This window comes from Mus caroli, unplaced genomic scaffold, assembly GCF_978045245.1.
Source record: "Mus caroli unplaced genomic scaffold, Mus_caroli_1 scaffold_13, whole genome shotgun sequence".
Classification (NCBI taxonomy): domain Eukaryota; kingdom Metazoa; phylum Chordata; class Mammalia; order Rodentia; family Muridae; genus Mus; species Mus caroli.
In genome coordinates, this window is record NW_028227268.1 from 76,622,054 (window position 1) to 76,643,843 (window position 21,790).

Here is a 21,790-nt window from a genome sequence, read left to right on the forward strand (position 1 = left end):
ATTGACAAATGGATATTAATCCAAAAGCTCGAAATACCAAAGATACAATTCACAGACGACATGAAGCTCAAGAAGGAGGAAGACCAAAGTGTGGATGCTTCAGTCCTTCTTAAAAGGAGGAACAAAATACTCGGGGGAGGAAATACAGAGACAAAGTATGGAACAGGGACTGAAGGAAAGGCCACCTGGGGGTCCATCCCATATACAGTCTCCAAACCAGACAGTATTGTGAATGCCAATAAGTACCTGCTCACAAGAGCCTGATATAGCTGTCTCCTGAGAGGTTCTGCTAGAACCTGACAAATACAAAGGCAGATGCTGGCAGCCAGCCATTGGACTGAGCATGGAGTCCCCAGTGGAGGAGTTAAAGGATTGAAGGAGCTGAAGGGGTTTGCAATCCCATAGGAAGAACAACAATATCAACCTACCAGACCCCCTCGAGCTCACAGGGGGGTAAAAAACACCAACCAAAGAGTACATACACATGGAGGGACTCATGGCTCCAGCTGCATATGTAGCAAAGGATGTCCTAGTTGGGCATCAATGGGAAGAGAGGTCCTCGGTCCTGTGAAGGCTGGATGCCCCTGTGTAGGGGAATGCCAGGGTAGGGAGGTGGAAATGGGTGGGGAGGTGGGAGTGGGTGGGTGGGGGAACACCCTCATAGAAGCAGGAAGAGAGGGAGGGGATAGGGGGAATTCATGCATATTTTGTTTACTTATTTGACTGGAAGAGACATGGGAGCCTTTGAAAGCAACAATACCTTCTGGAAACATTTGGCTTTGAACAATGTAGCACCTTCTAGTTGCCAGAACACAAAAGGATCTTATCTAGCTTTCTGTTTTCACAAGACTCCATACTTTAGCAAGCCCTGAGACCTTAACATAAGGGATTCAGAGATGTGGAGACTGCCAAACTAAAAGATTCTTCCCATCAAAGTCCATACAGTCCTGGGAAAGTATCAAAATTTAGCTACCTTGCTCTTTGGCGTCTGTAGTTCTGCTTCTGGCTAACTGTTCTTTTTTTTTTTTAACATTTTTTTAAAAAAAGATTTATTTGTTTATATGAGAACACTGTAACTGTCTTTAGACACACCAGAAGAGGGCATCAGATCCCATTACAGATGGTTGTGAGCCACCATGTTGTTGCTGGGAGTTGAGCTCAAGACCTTTGGAAGAGCAGTCAGTGCTCTTAACTGCTGAGTCATCTCTACACACACACACACACACACACACACACACACACACACACACAACTATTCTTGTCAACCCAGAACACTGTTTTTGTGCTTAAAACCTCATCCTGAGAGTGGCTTAGTGCTACCCTGAGATCCCAAGCACCAAGTATCAAAGCTGGCTGGTTAATAAAGTTTGACAAAAATAACTACAAAAACTTGTTGCTGGTTCCTAATAGGAAACATTTTAACGATTGCGAGAGGGAGCCCCCTGGCATAGACACCGTGGGTCAGACATGTGGGTAGACGTCAGGTGGCAGAGGTGGATGATTGTAACTTTATTACCATGAAAAGATTTCAAATCACATTCATGCTGTGTATACATGAATAATGGGCACAATGATGGACCAACAGTTCCCAGTGTCTGCTGTGTAACTTCCTGCCATGCCTCTCTGATGCTGTGTCCCCCACGTACACAGTGTATTGATTCCTAGGAGTATAAAGTTGTCACCCATCGATAAAGATCACAAAGTTGGTTAAAAAAAAAAGATTGACAAATGGCTTAATTAAACAATTGTCTAATTGGCTTAATTAGCTTCTCAGCTGAATACTCCACAACATTTCTGGAGACCCCAGCAAGATCCCAGAGACTGGACCTCAAGACATGGAGGTTCTTGGAGCCCCTTGGCTTGAGGAAGAGTGTACTGGTCAGGGAACTCCTAGGGTGTGGAAAGCCTTTTGGGGTACCACTTGGCAGGAGTCTGACAATGGCTAAGGACAAAGAAGTAAGCTCAGACAGGAATCTGACATTAGGGCAAGATAAGGCAAGAATCTAACTTTAGGCTGTGATAGGGAAGTAGGATTCGGCAGGAATTTTAGTCTTAGGATAGAACTAGGCCTCAGACAAGATTTTGGGGCTTGGATGAAGAAGTGGGCTTAAGTCATTATGATAAGTCTTTTTTATTTTATTTTTTATTTTTATTTTTTTCTTATTTATTTATTTATTTATTTATTTATTTTTGTTTTTTTCGAGACAGGGTTTCTCTGTATAGCCCTGTCTGTCCTAGAACTCACTCTGTAGAGCAGGCTGGCCTCGAACTCAGAAATCTGCCTGCCTCTGCCTCCCAAGTGCTGGGATTAAAGGCGTGTGCCACCACTGCCCAGCGATAAGCCTTTTTTTTTTTTTTAACAATTATCAGGCATAATCACAGGACTTCACTTGCTGCTTTGTTCCTTATTGTACTGCTTGCCCAAAATACTTGCATGTAATTAATATGCTATTAAAAAGTGGGTTGAAAAATAAAAATTTGCCTTCAGTCTCAGAATTGACTGGGGTCACGCTACAATGTTGTCTAACTGTCTTTTTTCTTTTTAATCCTCACTTCCGCGCTGGAGAACCTGATGACTGAATGAGTGGGCTTAGTCACTAGGGGGTGTGTAATCTGAGTTATTTCAGGTCCCCAGGGCTCCCTTTGATCATGTGTTTCCTAATGCTTTCCCAGGAGTCTGACATGTCTACCCCAAAAGAAAACAAATTAGTCACCTGGTCTGTCACTTCTGAAGGTAAGTGTAGTTAGGGAACCTTCTCTTTGAACACATAGGAGAGGTCAGACATGGCTACTGATCCAGACTCTGGGATCCATTGAGACATTACTGGATCCTCCTGTCTGTTCAGAATGGCTGGATGTTGAGTGTGAATTCATTAAGTCTGTATGGTGGCCACTCCCAGTTGTTCCTTGTGTGTGTGTGTCTGTAAACTTTGTTTCCCTATATTCACAAGTGGTTTTCTGTGGTGTGAAACCTTCCCCTGACCCAGCTTGAACCTCCTGTTGGGGATCTAAATCCTTTTGGCTCAGCCAAGTCAGGCAGAGAAACAAACAAAAACAAAAACAAAGCACTCCAGGAATAGGAGTGCTTGTTTGTTTTCTTGCTTGGCTCCTTCCTGTTCATGGTCAGAACTACTCCAAGTGTGGAGGTTGGGAAACACTGGGTCTCTTATCCAGGGGAATGCACACAGGAAGGGGGAAATAGTTTCCCCCAGGTGAGCGTTTCTTCTAACCCTGTTCTGTGCCTGCTGTAAGGAAAGGGGGAAAGTTCCTCAGGGCTGAGCCCCAAAGGAAGGAGGAATTTCCATTCCTGTCGCTTTCACAATGTATGTATTTGTTTCAAACAATGATCTATGAAACCCATCATTCTCAGAAAAAAAAACAAGGCGGGGGGGGGGGGAACAACACCCCTACACCCCTGGGCTGGGTGGGGAGTGAGGTGGGGGGGGTATGGATCCCTGCCAGATAGTACAACCTGGACAGAACAGATTTTTCCCTTCTGTCCAACACTTGCTAAGGGGGACAGGGGGAACCCTTGTTGAGTCCTTTTTAAAGGATTAAGGACAGCTACTAACAAGATTGCCTTTGTTACCCAGCTGGCCCCAGATATATATATTTTTAAGTTATAAAAGTTAAAAGAAATTTAAAGAAATAAGCAGGTCCCAGTTGCTGGAGATAGCTTAGAGGGTGTTTAATAACAGAGAACTGATGAGGACAAGACCTTTTGCAAAAACAGAAAGCCACTGTCGCCTTCTCTGAGGATGAGATGCAGTTAGTCTTACAGATACTCAGCCAAATTTTGATGTCTTACCCTCTGTCAGAAAAAACCCAACCCCCAGGACTGGCCCAACACCAAGCTCCTATAATTGCTCAACTAACCAGTCCATCTACCTCTGTCCGGATCAAACCATTCTCAGTGAGTCTGGAAACAAAAGGAGGAAACTAAAGTCCATGTTGCCTAACTTGAAAAGACAGGAGCCCCGGTTCCCTGACAGTCAGCCTGGGTCACCTCTCCTGACTGGGAAAGGTCCTGGGACCTCTGACTCTCATGACTGGTTCTTTCAGCAAAATAGGAGTACACCGTCTTGGACCAGAAAGATTAATTCTTCAGCCTCCGATAGGCAGAGGTGAGTCCACCCATCTTTGTTTTCAAATGGACAGACCTAGACCTGTTGTAACCTAGGTAGTAGGTTACAACACCCAACTTACATGGACCAGGTTGCCCAGGATTTAGACACTAAATACACACTTCCTGCCTCAGAGGCTTCCCTGGAAAACAGATTATAACAGGGCCACTGAGGAATTGTTGCAAGTGTTACAGACCTCAGGCTACAAAATATCAGCTAAATCAGCCCATGGTGGTGCATGCCTTTAATCTCAGCACTAGGGAGGCAGAGGAAGGTGGATCTCTGAGTTCAAGGCTGGCCTGCTCTACAGAGTGAGTGCAGGCCAGGACTACCCAGAGAAATTCTGACTCAAATTAAATTAAGTTAAATTAAAACTACTGGCTAAGACAGACCACTTTTGTAGAAGGCTACTTATCTTGGCTACTAACAAAAGGGAAGCAAAGAGAGCCTGTCTCACAACAGGATTGCTACCATCCTTAAGATCCCAACTCCAAAGACGACGAGACAGGTTTAAGAGTTCCTAGGTGCAGCTAGATATTGCTGCCTCTGGATACCAGAGTTTGTGGAAATAGAAAGACCTGTATACACGAGCACAAAGTAGGGCACTGCGCCCCTAATCTGGACTGAGACTAAACAAAAGACGAAAGTGGTTTTAACTTGTTGTGGTCCAGGAAGAGTCACCCACTAACCACGTGGACACAGATGTCAGATAGGATGAAAGTTTATTGAAGGCTTAATTCAAGCTGATGAATCAGGGTCATAGAGAAGACTCTGGAACCAAACTCTGATGCTGGTCTACTCTTAGAGCAGGCTTTTTATAGGAAAACCAAGCGCAGAAGACAAGGGGGAGGAATATTACATTTTGGCTAACTAGACAAAGTATTACCAGACAACCTTTAAGCTGATTTGGCCTAAGTGAGGTAAGTGAGGTGGTGGTCAGGGGTTTTCCAGCGTAATAACATAATCGAGGATGAGTGATACAGCCATAGTATTGGGACCTTTTGGGAGATTTTCTCAGTGTCAGCTAGAATAATTACTTCTGGGAAATGGAGTTTGAGAATTTGAACTTAGCTTCACCTTATGAACTAAATGGACTAGATTCAAAATGACTATGGTTGTATTAAAATGAGTAGGTCTTAACATAACTCAATCTTTGGAGCCATGGAAACATCTGTGACAAACCTATCTGTACAACTGGACTTGGTAGTCCAAGGATGACCCACCTGTCTAAGAGCTACAGTAGCTACTGGAAGTTTCATGAAAAAACAAACAAACAAACAAACAAGTTAACTCTGGGTCAAGTTATACTCATAGCACCCAACAGCACCCCTGAGTCCCTCCTCTGTGGAACAGCAGAATGACACAAGTCTAATGACTGTATGACCCAGTACCAGGCCCTACTCCTGGCTGATTCTTGAGTCAACTTGAGAAACCTACCACCATCAGTGCAGGTGCTCATCCTTGACTGACAGGAGATGAAGGATGAAACCAGGTACATGGGAGCTGCAGTAGTTACTTTAACCAAAATGATTTGAGCTCAAGCAAGGTGCCTCAGCCCAGAAAGCAGAACTGATTGCTCTGATCCCGGCTCTCAGATGGGGCAAAGGTAAGTCCACCACCATGTACAAGGACTGTCAGTCAATATTGTTTACTACCAGTCATATCTACAATGTGATGTATACAGAAAGAGGGAAAAGGAGCGTTAAAAAAAATCTTGACCATCCTAGGAGCTATTTGCTTTCCCTTATAAAGTTCTGTCCCACACTGCTAGGCTTTCTGACCTGGTTGCTTGACAAACATCCCTAAGACCAACGGCTATTTCTGGTTGTCAACTTAACTACGTCTGGAAGGAACTGCAATCCAGAAATGGAGGGCATATTTGTGATCCAGATCTTGAGGCTGGAAGACTCAGGCTTCTGACCTGGATCTTGACATGGAGATCTTGAGGCATAGTATGTTTAGACCCAGCAAGGTAGTACATGCCTTTGATCCCAGGAGACTGAGGCAAGCAGATCTCTGAGTTCAAGGCCAGACTGAGACAAAACAAGTTCCAAATCTAGGCATGGTGGTATATACCTTTAATCTGGGCCACACCTTCTGCTGGAGGCCTTTATGTGAACATTGAAAGAAGGAAGACTCACTCTTCTTTGCCTGCTTGCACTTATTTGCCAGCCCATGTGTTGGAACCTACTTCTTCAGGATTCCAGCTTATACAGAAGACCAGCTGAAACAACTAACCCCGTGGGATTGAGCAACTACTAGATTCCTGGACTTCCCATTCACAGCTGCCCATTGTTGGGTCACTTGGACTACAGACTATAAGTAATTACAATAAATTCCCTTAATATATAGAGACATTCCATAAATTCTGGGACTCTAGAGAACCCTGACTAATACACCCAGTGAGACCTATTGATAGTGTAATGACATGAGTTATTCCCGAGTGATACTACCTGAGACTCCATGCTAAAGGAAACAGGGACAGCTCAAACCCACCCATAGACAGGAGGACACCAGAGGGAAAGGAAAGATCACTCTCTCAGAAAGAACTGGCAGGACTGTTAGCAACTAACCTGCACCAGGCTACATCTCTGGTTTCAGACCCCAGGACAAGGGGCTAAGATGCATATTTCACATATTAGAGCAGATCTGGCCTCCAGATTCTCCCAGCATCCCTCAGTCCCTACCTGGCATACCCTTCCCCCAGCCCTGAACTTTCCAGCCTATAGACTGGACTGCCCTTCCCCCAGAGACTCTTCCCTATATAATCCAGACATTTTGGTCTCCTCACTCTCTCTCTCCTTCTATTTTTTCCTCTCTCTCTCTTTCTCTTCCACTCTCTCTCTCCCTTCTCAAGACAACTTTCCTGGCCTCCTTTCTTGGTGCCAGTAAACTGGCCCACCTGACAGCAGCACTCCAATAAACCTGAATTTAATATAATCTAATCTGGCTTGAGTTTGCTCATCTGGGATCCATGAAACTTTCTGAGTTGCTCAGACCAAGGTATGTTGTACCTCAGACTGGGCAGCCTAAAGCAGGATGTTTCAGCCAGATGTTCAAATGAATCCAAAATGGAGAACCGTTACCCAGGAAGGGGTAGGGATGAGCAATCAACACCTTAACAAACTCTCAAACAACTGATTTCACCAAGATCCAGACTGCTGGGGGAGGATAAAAGTACTTGCTAGTTTTTAAAGACACTTTTTCAAGGTGGGTAAAGTGTCCCTCAAACAGGCTGAAACTGCTCAGATAGCAGGTTAAAAAGTTCCCTCAGGAAGAGGCTTCTCACTAGCAATGGGATCCAATGATGGCCTGGCTTTCATAGCCCATACTCATCAATGAATAGCTAAAACTTTAAACATATATTAAAGACTTTATTGTGCATATAGACCTCAGGTAGAAAGAATAAACAAGACATTAAAAAAGAAAAAAAGCTAGAGCATCCTTCCTTCCTTCACTTTGCTTCAGCTGTAGGGATGGATTTACTCCATATGAGATTCAGTTTGAGAGAGGTATCCTGCCCCCTGCTTCCCAGGCTCCAAGACCAACAGTTGGCAGCATTCTCTTACAATTTCTTTCTCAAGTCACTCCAGGTACTTCAGAAAACCCACCATTAGACTGAGAGATCCAGCTGACCTCCCAGTTCATTACCAGTTTCCCCCTGTTTCAGTCCAGTGACACTGTCTGCGTCCAAGCAGGTAGCCAATGAGCCACTGAAACCAACTGGGATAGAACTCTACACAGTGATTCTCTCCACTCCTATGGCTGTGGAAGTAGCTGGCATTACACCATGGATCAACTACATCCTGGTCAAGAAAGTGGAAGCCATAGACGCTGCTGCCAAATGGACTGTCTCTAGATTATGGACTGTCTCTAGATTATGGACTCATTGAAATTAAGGTTTCAAACTCAAAGACAAAAATCACACGATCATCTCATTAGATGCTGAGAAAGCATCTGACAAAAATCCAACACCCCTTCATGATAAAAGTCATGGAAAGATCGGGAATTCAAGGCCCATATCTAAACATAATAAAAGCATTATACAGCAAACCAGTAGCCAGCATCAACCTAAATGGAGAGATACTCGAAGCAATCCCACTAAAATCAGGGACTAGACAAGGCTGCCCACTTTCTCCCTACCTATTCAATATAGTACTTGAAGTCTAGCCAGAGCAATTCGATGACAAAAGGAGATCAAGGGGATACAAATTGGAAAGGAAGAAGCCAAAATATCACTATTTGCAGATGATATGATAGTATATATAAGTAACCCTAAAAATTCCACCAGAGAACTCATAAACCTGATAAACAGCTTCAGTGCAGTAGCGGGATATAAAATTAACTAAAAAAAAAAAATCAGTGGCCTTTCTCTACACAAAGAGTAAACAGGATGAGAAAGAAATTAGGAAAACAACACCCTTCACAATAGTCACAAACAATATAAAATACCTTGCTGTGATTCTAAGGAAATGAAAGATCTGTAGGACAGGAACTTCAAGTCTCTGAAGAAAGAAATTGAAGAAGATCTCAGAATATGGAAAGATTTCCCATGCTCATGGATTGGCAGATTAATATAGTAAAAATGGCTATCTTGCCAAAAGCAATCTACAGATTCAATGTAATCCCCATCAAAATTCCAACTCAACTTTTTTTTTGTTTTGTTTTATTTTTTGTTTTTCGAGACAAGGTTTCTCTGTGTAGTCCTGGCTGTCCTGGAACTCACTCTGTAGACCAGGCTGGCCTTGAACTCAGAAATCAGCCTTCCTCTGCCTCCCAAGTGCTGGGATTAAAGGCCTGTGCCACCATGCCCAGCTTCCAACTCAATTCTTCAGAGTTAGAAAGGGCAATTTGCAAATTCATCTGGAATAACAAAAAACTTAGGCTAGCAATAACTATTCTCAACAATAAAGGAACCTCTGGTGGAATCACCATGCCTGACCTCAAGCTGTACTACAGAGCAATTGTGATAAAAAAAAAAAAAAAAACTGCATGGTACTGGTACAGCAACAGATACGTAGATCAAGGGAATAGAATTGAACCCCGGGAATGAACCCACACACCTATGGTCACTCGATCTTTGACAAGGGAGCTAAAACCCTCCAGTGGAAAAAAATGACAGCATTTTCAACAAATGGTGGTGGCACAACTGGCAGTTATCTTGTAGAAGAATGTGAATTGATCCATTCTTATCTCCTGTACAAAGCTCAAGTCTAAGTGGATCAAAGAACTCCACATAAAACCAGAGTCACTGAAATTTATAGAGGAGAAAGTGAGGAAATCCTTGAAGATATGGGCACAGGGGAAAAATTCCTAAACAGAACAGCAATGGCTTGTGCTGTAAAACCAAGAATTGACAAATGGGACCTCATAAAATTGCAAAGCTTTTGTAAGGCAAAAGACACTGTCAATAAGACAAAAGGGCCACCAAAAGATTGGGAAAGGATTTTTACCAATCCTAAATCTGATAGGGGACTAATATTCAATATATACAAAGAGCTCAAGAAGCTGGACTCCAGAAATTCAAATAACTCTATTTAAAAATGGGGTACAGCTGGGCGTGGTGGCACACACCTATAATCCCAGCACTTGGGAGGCAGAGGCAGGCAGATTTCTGAGTTCGAGGCCAGCCTGGTCTACATAGTGAGTTCCAGGACAGCCAGGGCTATACAGAGAAACCCTGTCTGGAAAAGCCAAAAAAAAAAAAAAAAAAAAAAAAATGGGGGGGGGTTGTACAGAGCTAAACAAAGAATTCTCAACTGAGGAATACCGAAGGGCTGAGAAGCACTTGAAAAAATGTTCAACATTCTTAATCATCAGGGAAATGCAAATCAAAACAACTCTGAGATTCCACCTCACACCAGTCAGAATGGCTAAGATCAAAAATTCAGGTGACAGCAGATGCTGGCGAGGATGTGGAGAAAGAGAAACACTCCTCCATTGCTGGTGGAATTGCAAGCTTGTACAACCGCTCTGAAAATCAGTCTGGCAGTTTCTCAGAAAATTGTACATAGCCATACCGGAGGATCCCGCAATACCAAGAAGATGGCATATACCTAGAAGATGTTCCAACTGGTAATAAGGACACATGCTCCAGTATGTTCATAGCAGCCTTATTTATAATAGCCAGAAGCTGGAAAGAACCCAGATGTCCCTCAACAGAAAAATGGATACAGAAAATATGGTACATTTACACAATGGAGTACTACTCAGCTATTAAAAACGATGAATGTATAAAATTCTTGAGCAAATAGATGGATCTGGAGGATATCATCCTGAGTGAGGTAACCGAATCACAAAAGAAATCACTTGATATGCACTCACTGATAAGTGGATATTAGCCCAGAAACTTAGAATACCCAAGATGTAATTTGCAAAACACAAGAAAATCAAGAAGGAAGACCAAAGTGTGGATACTTCATTCCTCCTTAAAATAGGGAACAAAATACCTATGGAAGGAGTTACAGAGACAAAGTTTGGAGCTAAGATGAAAGGATGGACCATCCAGAGACTACCCCACCCAGGGATGCATCCCATAAACAGCCACCAAACCCAGACACTATTGCACATGCCAGCAAGATTTTGCTGAAAGGACCCTGATATAGTTGTCTCGTGTGAGACTATGCCAGTGCCTGGCAAATACAAAAGTGGATGCTCACAGTCATCTATTGGATGGAACACAGGGCTCCCAATGGAGAAGCTAGAGAAAGTAACCAAGGAGCTAAAGGGATCTGCAACCCTATAGGAGGAACAACAATATGAACTAACCACTACCCCCAGAGTTCGTGTCTCTAGCTGCATATGTAACAGAAGATGGCCTAGTCGGCCATCATTGGGAAGAGAGGTCCCTTGGTCTTGCAAACTTTATATGCCCCAGTACAGGGGAACTCCAGGGCCAAGAAGTAGGAGTGGGTAGGTTGGGGAGCAGGGCCAGGGGGAGGGTATAGGGGACTTTTGGGATAGCATTTGAAATGTAAATGAAAAAATATCTAATAAAAAATTTAAAAAAAAAAAGAAATTAAGGTTTCAATAAGCCCTGGTCTCTTCCACTCCACGACCTTCTGCCTTCTCCTGAGTTGTGTGTATTGCCTTATGGATATCAGTACAGGGTTATGATCCAATCCTCATCACGCTCAGGCCTGGATTAAAAACTGAAGACAGGCATAGAGAAGGTATTAGCTAGTGCGACTTCAAGCTAGCAAACCCATATTCCATCTTGACTTTTACTTTCTGATGCCCGTTTTAAATTTCTAGTTGCATAAGGAAAAAAAGATATGGAAAATATCTTTTAAGATAAAAATTGGCCGGGCGTGGTGGCACACACCTTTAATCCCAGCACTCGGGAGGCAGAGGCAGGCGGATTTCTGAGTTCCAGGCCAGCCTGATCTATAAAGTGAGTTCCAGGAGAGCCAGGGCTATACAGAGAAACCCTGTCTCAAAAAAAAAAAAAAAAAAAAAGATAGAAATTGTAAATTTACAATTCTACATATGCCTTACTTGATTACTAGAAACAAGGGAGTTTCCGTTACAAAATCAAAATTTGAGATTGTGAAATGAGGCTTCCTAAAACAAATTTCTTCAAAAAAAATATTCTGGTCTTTGGGAAACAGGAAAATCCTGAGGATTCAGAATTTATGCCACAGAAGGCACCCCAGGGATAGATCCCAGCCAAAAATTCGCCAATGTTACTGGTTGTCGGACATCTGGTCCCTGTACTACAGTTTCTACAGGGGTAAAAACAGTTCAGACTATCAGCCCATTAACTGACAAAGTTCACGGTGACTAGGGGTACCCCAAATCAACATTAGAGGACTTACAAAAGGCTAAAACTTGCCTAATATCCAAAACTGTTAACCTAGGCACTTTCCCTTATTCTGATGTCTGCTATTCTGCCTTATCTGGATAACAACAAGAGTTGTAGGACCAACTACACCTCATTATAACAGGATTAGTATACAGTTTGACTCATTTACTAAGACCAGTATAACAGGGCACCAAACCTTAGCAAGCCCTGAAACTTGACTCCACATGGAAGTGCCATTCAGTCTGTAACATTCAGCAGCATATGGAAAACACCTCCTGCCAAAACTAAAACAAACACCTAATCTATCAATGTCAGTACGGTTCTGGGAAAGTCTCAGAATGTACTAACCTTGCTTTTTAGTTTCTATAGTTCTGCTCCTGGCTAACTGAACTATGTCAACTCAGAACATGTTTTTTATGCAGCTGGCTAAGAAATATTTTCTATTGGCTTAAACCCATGTCCAAGCTGTCTTCACCATCTTGCACAACTCTCTGTAAAAGTAAATTTTATTCACCAGATGTAATTGTCTCAGAGGCTAACTGCTGAATGAACCCATTCCTTCTAGCTCTTTTTGCTATGGCTGGCTGGTTCTGGCCCAAATCCTCTCCAAGTTGACTGTTTCAAAGTAGCTTCTTTCAGCTTTTGACTGAATTGCTCTGCTTGGCCTCAAACTAACTCTGGCAATCTGTTCTAATCTGGTTTCTTCTCATTTTCTGGCTTATTCTGTCTTTACCTGTAGCCTGTCTCTAAAAATTATCCTGGTAAAACTCTAAAACTCTCATATTCTCTCTCTTCTCTCTCTCTCTCTCTCTCTCTCTCTCTCTCTCTCTCTCTCTCTCTCTCTCTCTCTCTCTCTCTCTCTCTCTCCTCCCTCCCTCCCTCCCTCCCTCCCTCCCTCCCTCCCTCCCTCCCTCCCTCCCTCCCTCCCTTCCTTCCTTCCTTCCTTCCTTCCTTCCTTCCTTCCTTCCTTCCTTCTCTTTTAAGTAGCTTCTCTTTCCTGTATTCTCCTGAGAGTTGGGCATATCCTATCTTGGACTCATTCTCATTCATCACTTTGCCTATTAGACATCACTTTCAAATATGACTGCTTCCTTCTACAACAACTTTACCTTCATTGTTTGTGACTAAAGGTGTGTACCAAGGGTGTGTCTGTAATCCAGCCAGAGGGATTAAAGGTGTGTTATTCCAGCCCGACCACACAGACAAATGTGATCCCTTGCCACAGCAGTTATGTTTCTGGATTAAAATTCCTCTGCGGAGCTGAAGAGATGGCTCAGTGGTTAAGAGCACTGACTGCTCTTCTGAAGGTCCTGAGTTCAAATCCCAGCAACCACATGGTGGCTCACAACCATCCGTAATGAGATCTGATGCTTCTTCTGTGGTGTCTGAAGTCAACTACAGTGTATTTACATATATATAATAAATAAAGAAATCTTAAAAAAAAATTTCCTCTGCAACTACCCAACTCTGGAAGCCTGTATAGTTAGTAAGCCTGAAAAGCGTATGAGGGCATGGAGAAGCTCAGCTTAGAAAGCTGGCAGCCTCCCCTTAGAGTTCTGCAAGCAGGGACTTTAGTCTAGCTCTATTTGCTTAAACTGTTAATTGACTGGCAGATCAACATGTATATTTAGTCAGCTTTCACTTCTGCCTGTGCACCAGGTCCCTCGCTGGGTTCTATCTATATTCTATTCCTCTTTCTGACTTTCAGTTTATTCATATACAACTAAGAAAGCTGGTGCAGATTTCAAAGTCCCTTTCTGCCGAAAACTTTTCAAAGTCATAATGATCTCCAGACCTGGAGTTTGAACTCAAGTGAAGACCTTTGCTGAAGCTTTAGAGATCGCCTAGCAGAAAGTTAGCTTCGTTGTTGTGGGGACAAGGTCTCACTATGTAAACCGAGTTGGCCTTGAACTCAGAAGACCCACCTGCCTCTGTTTTCCTGAGTGGTAGTTTTTAAAGTATTTTTTTATAATCTCTTTAAGTTGAACATATACGATCAGGCAAAAGGATTGTAGAACTAGAGAGACTCAGTTTTCAAACAAAATATTGAAGGTGTGGCCAGGAGATAAGGATGGAATTCTGGGACAGATTTCTCTTTATTTATCAGCAGCTCCATCAGCAGCAGAGGATTAGAAGGAGACACTAACCAGAAGCTGCGGCTCTCTCCTAACTGGTAAGTTCCGTCTTCTGCAGGCTCGAGTTAGAGAGAAGCAATGAGGACAGTGTCCCTGGAGATTCTGTGCCATGTGGCTTTGTATTTGAGACGATGTGGGATTCTATGGCGGCATTGGAACAACGATGAGTCTCTAGATGTTAGGACAACTTAATATCCAATAGAGTTCTTCAGATTCTTGGAAGGTTGATCCTCGTTTAAATGGAATAATGGACTTTTTAATGTGTGAGCTATTAAAGCCTTCTTAAATGGAGTTAATATGAGATATATGAAGGAAACTGTAGAAGAGAATAGTCTGGTAATTTTAGACTAAGCCTTAGATAGTTAGGCCTGGACCTATAGACCCAGATCTATAGCTTCAAATTGGCTTCTGGAATTTGAGATATTGTGTTTGTGAACTTGGCAAGGCCAGAAAGAGAAGATTTGCTTTAGTTGGAGTGTTGAGAAGGGGAGCACATGGCCGGCAAGTGGGCACCGTTTAGAGCGTGGTGTTCATGTGGATTAAAAAAAAAAAAGATTTGTTTTTATCTAATGTGAATAGGTATTTGTCCACATGTATGTCAGTGTGGGGTTGCCAGTTCCTCCCCAGAACTGGAATTGCAAACAGTTGTGAGCTGCCATGTGGGTGCTGGGAGTTGAACCTGGGTCCTCTGGAAGAGCATCCAGTACTCTTTCTTAACCATTGTTCTATCTATTCAGCTCCTAGTGTTGGGAAAGATACTTAGAGTAAGGCTCGAGATTTTTAAAATGTATGCATTTATGTTGAGAATCGGTATACTGCTTCTCCCGGATGCATATTCTGTGTTTGGGGAATTTCATGCTCTTTGTCTGACCTGGTATTTTCCCTCACTTCCAGATGCAATAGTGATTGTGTTTTCACACTCCAAAGCCCCAATGCTTCTCTCCCCCACCTAAACTGTGAAGATTTTAAAATAAGCCAAGAGTCAGACAGTACAGGAAATATATCATAATGAACTCTCATTCGATTTTTACAACATAGTTGTGAAATCTCACTGGCCTAGATCTTCAGTCTTCCCCTGAGTTCTGGGATTCCAAGCATAAACTGCTGTGACTGGTTCTTCCTGTCACTGTATGTGAGACAGAGCCTCTTGTGTGTCAGGATTTCCTCAGAACAGAAGCTTTGCTGAGGATGGGCTTCAACTTCTGACCCTGCCTTCCCCAGTAGCCATACGCCTCCATACTGTGTTTATCTGATGAGAAAGATTGAACTCAGGGCTTCCTGCCAAAAACAGAAAAAGAAAGAAACCCTGATCTTAGCATGTTGGCAATCCCAACACTTGAGACAGTAGGAAGGGGTTAAAATCCAACTGAGCTACAGTTAGAGGCCACCATATTTTTTTTTTAAGTAAAAAAAGAACCAAAAACAAAAAACAAACAGCCAGGCGTGGGAGCGCACACCTTTAATCGCAGCCCTTGGGAGGCAGAGGCAGGTGAATTTCTGAGTTCAAGGCCAGCCTGGTCTACAGAGTAAGTTCCAAGAAAGCCAGGGCTACACAGAGAAACCCTGGCAAAAGATGGAAACAGGGTCTCTGCCACTGACCTCTAAATCTAGCCATCCAAACCCATTTCCCCATTTTTTATTTAGAGAAGCTGCTCAGGTAGCCTAGACAGGCCTGAAGCCCATGATTCTCCAGCCTCAGCCTCCTGAGAAGCTGGGGTTGCAGGCCTGTACTACCAGGTCAAACACGAACTTTGACAGTCCCAGAAATGAAAGTGAAGGGTTAGTGTTTGTACAAAGCACAGAGGGCAGACTGGGTGTGTTGGGTCATGCCTGTAATCCCAGCCTTCTGAGGCAGGAGGATCTCTTATTTGTGAGAGACCAACCTGAGAGAGTTCCAGGTCAGCCCTACCAAAATAACTAAATAAATGAATAAATCAACCAACCAACCACACTGGTAGGCCATGAGGTGGGAGCTACAGCAACGGAAAGCGATTTTTGGTTATGAGATGTCCGAGTTTATTGCCTTCCCAGCCTCAGAGCAGATGAAGCTAGCTGAAGCAAACCCAGGCTACATTTTTTTTTCTTTTTTTTTTAGGTTTTTCGAGACAGGGTTTCTCTGTATAGCCCTGGCTGTCCTGGCACTCACTTTGTAGACCAGGCTGGCCTCGAACTCAGAAATCCGCCTGCCTCTGCCTCCCGAGTGCTGGGATTAAAGGCGTGCGCCACCACGCCCGGCTCCCCAGGCTACATTTCAAGTTTCATTTAATAGTCAAGAAGTTGTTAGAAGCTGATCTCAGTAGCTATTGGCTATTCAAAGATCTAAGATAACCTGAGATAGCTTTGGTTCTGCCGGTCAGTGAATATTCTATCCCTCCACCATCAGCAAGTTCTTCTACTCAGTCAAGGTCAAACAGCCTTAGGGATTTTGAGCCATGTCTAGCTGCTTAGATGTCAGCTGCTTAGTATAGTGACAATTTTGGAATTTGTGTTTCTTAAAAAAAAACCCACACACAAAAATACCATAAGAAAATGCTTTGTGCCTTTTTTTGGTTTGGTTTTTTGAAACCGGGTTTTTCTATATTTGCCCTGGAACTCACTTTGTAAACCAGGCTGGCCTTGAACTCAGAGATCTGCCTGCCTCACAAATGCTGGGATTTAAGGTGTGTGCCACAAAACCTGGTCAGTTTAATCAGTGGGGCTATCAGGCTGCTTGAGACGGTCCTCCTTCAGGATGCCTATGATTTGCCTCATGCTATAACAGAGGCAGGGTTTTGCCAGCTGCAGATTCTGTGATTGTGTGACATTTGGAAGTCTGGGAACTTTCCGTATGGTATAAAAGGGCTAGAGTCCAGATTGAGGGGTAGTTGGGGATAAAGGGTGGGAGGAAGAATTACAAAGTAGCAAAGACGGGCTTCAGCTCACTCCACCTTAAAAGTCTTCTGGGTTTCCAGCTCTCACCTTGTCTTCTTCCTTACAGTCCTTTCCACTGATGTCTCCAACCTAGGAAGGTCACTGGCCACGCAGTTGCAAGGTCACCAGGACCAGGTTATTGCTGCCAGTTCCTTTGCATTTGTGTGACCTGACATTCAGGACCCCCTTGTCTTTATGCTCCTCTTTCACCTTGGGCTGTTCCAGCTGTGTGTAAGCAACTCTTTTCTGTTGCCTATTCATGAAACGCCATCCCCAGGACACCCCAGGGCCTTGGCACACACACACACACACACACACACACACACACACACACACACCCCTCAGCAAAGGCATTCCCCCCACAGCACAGCTTCCAGAAGAGTACCGAAGTCAAGCTTTTGACTTTTGATTTTTGTTTTTTCGAGATAGGGTTTCTCTGTATAGCCCTGGCTGTCCTGGAACTCACTTTCTAGACCAGGCTGGCCTTGATCTCAGAAATCCGCCTGCCTCTGCCTCCCGAGTGCTGGGATTAAGGGCTATACCGAGAAACCCTGTCTGGAAAAACCAAAAAAGAAAGAAAAAAGAAAAAAAGAAAGTGAAGGGAAATGGCTGGCTTACACAGCAGCCAGGACTGGCAGGCAGACGGCTACGGGACATAAAGAGACCACTCTGAAAGGGTTCAGGACTCTGGTTATAGATGGAGGCCTAGCAGAAGCTCATGGAGTTGGGATATACAATTGAGTGCATGCAGTGAGTACCAAGTAGTACAGGGGGAGCAGCGGGGCATGGCCCAGGGGGTGAATAAGGGAATTGAAGATGGTGTACTCCTTCAGAGAGGGCTGCAGTAAGCAAGAATGCAGACTCAACTGAGTGTGTGCTTTGGCAGCGTGTTGTCCCCATGTTTCCACGAATACACGAACAAATAAGCTCTTTAGTGAGTGCTGGGAATTCAGTGATGGTCACTGAATCCTGTCACCTCACAGTGCTGCCCTGTGGGTGGTGAGTAACCTTCATGGGATGCCAAAGTTGACCCCAAAATGCAGTGACTCAGGAAGACTGCAAAACTCACGTTAACCAAGAAAAATTCCATCACCCAAGGAGAAGGCTCAGGGGAGCAAAGTGCCTGGGCAGCCTGACAGCTGAGTTTGCTGTGGAACCCTCCTAAAGGTGGAAGGTGAGACACAACTCGAGAGGGGTTTTCTCCCCTTCTCACGAGTCCATGGCATGCCCACATTCATACAGGACTAGGAGGAGTCAGTGTATTACAATGGTAACAGATAACACAATAAGACATCCCACTGCACTATGTCCTCTGCAAATGTTAGGGCTCAGTGTCTGGTCTTGTGGGAACCCATGGGCTAGTGTGGGGACCTTCAACCCTGAGGATTTGGTTATTTGATGCCTCTGCTCCTCAGCTCCCACCTTCTTCACATCCTCACTGCTGATGCAATCTGCCCTTCACCTGTTCTCCTTCGGCTCTTAGCCTGTCCTGTCACTTGCTTTGGTTTTGCTTCTTCATTTTTTACCTCTTTGTAGCCCAGACTAGCTCAAGCATTGACCTTCCTCCTTTCAGCCTCTCCTATGCTAGGATTACAGAAGTTTGCCACCAGGCCTTTTATGGTTTGCTCTTTGCTTTATTGATAGTTACTCTATAGAGCTGGCTAGCTTGGTATTTAGTAGGTAGCCAAGGCTCATGGCAATCCTCCAGCACTCAGCTTTATGAGTGCTGTGCACACAGACTGGAGCCATCATTCCCAAATCTCATGTACTTTAAATCAAAGCTGATCCAGGGAGAATATCTGAGACATTTAACCTAGGGTCAGTAAAAAGAGAAAAAGTGAAGGCTGTGGGTTAAGGAAAAAGAGCCAAGACAAATACCATCTAGGAAAGACCTGAGGGGATGAGTTGGGAAAGAAGATCTCGGGGCTTTGGAACAAGTGTTCAGGACAGCAAATATGAGCCCTAGGCTGGGACATTTACAAAAACCTCTGGGCAAGAAATTGGGCTCCCTGCTTCTTGAGTGAGCTCTGAGCTAGGATTGTCAGTGGGACATGTCATGGTCTGATTATACATTTACCATCTGTGTCATTGTTTGTGAATTTATTTGTTAGCTGTTCACTTACCCATGCATGTAAACTGCTTGCACAATTCTGGATATTTTACATCCCTGTTGGTGTGACTCACACACCTCCATCCTCAGATTATTAGTAATAACTGTGTTAAAATAAAAATCTGTTCAAAACTCCTGATTGACATTGATGTTGCCATGGCCTTTAGCTATAGAACCACTAGAATGGAAACATTTTGCCTTCCAAATGAATAAGATGTGTGTCATTTCTGTGCAAGACACTTTAGTAGCATGTGTTCTCCTGTCTTTTGACAATGCAAAATGGAGCCAGGCCTTGAGGCCTTGAGATGGCTCAGGGGATAAAGGCACCAATCATCACTTCAACCCCCAAGGCCTGTATGTAGAAGACCAGAACCTCCTCCACATGGCTGTTCTCTGACCACATGTATGCCCTGGCATGTTCATGCACTGCATGGCATGAAACTGTTTACATGAAATCTTTTAAAAATTATGAAAAAATATAGCTCTTATTCCAAAGGAAATAAGGGTTATTGTGATCCAACTTGGAGTGACTGGGCTCAATAACATGATATAGGCTAGGTTATCAGGAATGAATACTGGGTTCCACTGTAGGAGAGGTGATGTGAATCGTTAGAGTGCTGGAAAAAGAGAAAGCCATAAATCAGGGCATTTTCCAAATATCCTGGTGGAAAAATCAGGGAGACAGGCCACAGCAGCAGAACACAGAATCTCTCCCCACTTCTCTGTCTCTGTCTCCCTCTCCCTCTCTTTCTCTCTCTTTTTTTTTTTTAAGGATTTCCTGCTGTATCCCTTGCTGTCCTACAACTCACTCTGTAGACCATGCTGGCCTCAAACTCACTAGGATCTGTCTGCCTCTCCTGCCATAGAGTGGGATTAAAGGCATGGCCACCATCTAGCCATTCAAAATCTCTTCTACAGATTTCAGATCTTCTAAAAGGCTTAAGCTTCAGGGTGGGTGGAAGCTAGCTGTGTGAAAATGTAACCATACAGTCAGAAGTCTGACTGTCACAAGGATGTTAGGTGAGATGCAGGGGTTGGTATCAAATGACAACTGAGGAGACATTTGAGAATTAATGTTTGTTATGACTCTTGAAACAAAAGGTTCTATCCCTCCACAGTCTCCCTGCAGGATCTTCACAGGGGTGGCTTCAACAGGGAACCACAACTCAAACTCTGATGTTTGGGATGGACTCAAGTGCTCTTCTCAAACACGTAAATGCAAAAGTAAAAGGATTCCAAGCAACCAGCAAGGTGCTTAAAGCATGGTAGATCTCATCTAGTTACTCAGTTGAATTCCAGAAGGTGAGAAAGTTAGCTTTGGGAATGTACAGAGCCATTCACCATCAATGTCTGTTCCCTTCCTTTTCAGAGAGTAGGCCATAGGACACCCTGTGAGACACCTCAGTGAGAATTATTTCATGCCAAATGGTAGCCAACTCTGTTAGGCAATGAATGCCCCTTTCCATGCATGGCCCTACCTACCTTAATAGAACTCTTAAAGGAACAGAATGGCCGGTACCATGTTCTGCTCACTATTTTTATATGTGAAAGTAAAATAGTTATGTCTCATGTGGGTTTTATATGTTCTGAAGTTGTCTAGTGTCCATGACATTCTCAGTGTTTGGCTACCAGTTCCCAGTACTGGTTTTCTGATCTCTTCTGACGTGCAGAGGCTGTTACTGTGATTAGTGCAGGACCCCAGACCTGAATGCTGAGCTTCTGGTGGCCTCAGGAGAACTAGTGCTATCTTTAAGACTGGAAACAGCCTTCTCTCCTCTCTGACAGGAAGTCAGAGAATCTTCTGACCAGAAATGGAGTTAATGAAGTACTAGGGAGGCTTACTCATGTTTTTATGGTTTAGCAATTAAGAAGCAGAAGCTGAAATCTAGAACTTGGAATCTGAAGACATGTAACATTCTCTGTAAATGGGCTTAAAAGTAGCTGCCCTACAAACTTCTTGAGTATTTGGTGCCCGTGAGTAAATAGCTCAGGCTCTCCTTCACAGCAGATGCTCCAGGAAGCTGAGCAAACATTAGTGCTATTTCACCTAGGAAGAAATCTAGGTGTGAGAGCTCTGTGGATCTAAGGCTTGGATCTGTAGCCAGTGCTTTTCTAGGTGTCTCTAGACATCTCTCAGCAAGATATAGTCTCTGTCACCATGTGTGACTGCATTCTAGCTCAGTCCATCTTCCTGTGTTTAAGGTAGTTGAGGTCTAGGGACCAACCAGAATGGCTCTGAGCAGAAACAGTACTGTGTCAATCAGAGGGCAAGTGTGTCTTTGCCATTAGAAGACTGACCTTGACTTAGAGTTCTTTGTTTGCTTGGTTGGTTGGTTGGTTGGTTTGGTTTGGTTTCTTTCAAGGCAGGGTTTCTCTGTATAGCCCTGGCTGTCCTGGAACTCACTTTGTAGGCCAGGCTCACCTTGAACTCAGAAATCCGTCTGCCTCTGCCTCAAGTGCTGGGATTAAAGGCGTGCGCCACCATGCCCAGTGACTTAGAGTTCTTAGAGCACACAGTCTAATGTCTGCCCTCAGTTTTCTCTGTTTGCTGCCTTATTTGTGTCCTGGCCAGAAATCATTTGGATGGCTCTATGTGAGGAAGGACCAGGAAAGAAGAATGTGTTTGGGAGGACAGGGTACTCTAGCAGAGAGGCCAGTGGGATTCATACAGCCAGGGTCAAGACCTGATCACACATAGTGTGCTGAT

At 43.8% G+C, this 21,790-nt stretch overlaps 1 protein-coding gene across 4 annotated transcripts in view; it reads left to right on the plus strand.

The window, feature by feature from the left end:
• The first annotated feature begins 3,955 nt into the window (after positions 1 to 3,955).
• Positions 3,956 to 21,790, plus strand: part of LOC110304629 (T-cell immunoglobulin and mucin domain-containing protein 2) — a 36,595-nt gene continuing 18,760 nt past the window's right edge. The window contains exons 1-2 of one of the 4 annotated variants that reach the window (XM_021176057.3): positions 3,957 to 4,124; positions 14,036 to 14,101. Coding sequence is in view for 1 of the 4 variants with exons in the window: in XM_085830085.1 (XP_085686211.1) it covers positions 17,169 to 17,204 (36 nt within the window). In the remaining 3 variants the exon portion in view is untranslated. Of the gene's footprint in view, positions 4,125 to 14,035; positions 14,102 to 17,063; positions 17,205 to 21,790 lie in introns of those variants that run through there. The other 3 variants (XM_021176058.3, XM_029483908.2, XM_085830085.1) reach the window with 3 other exon arrangements.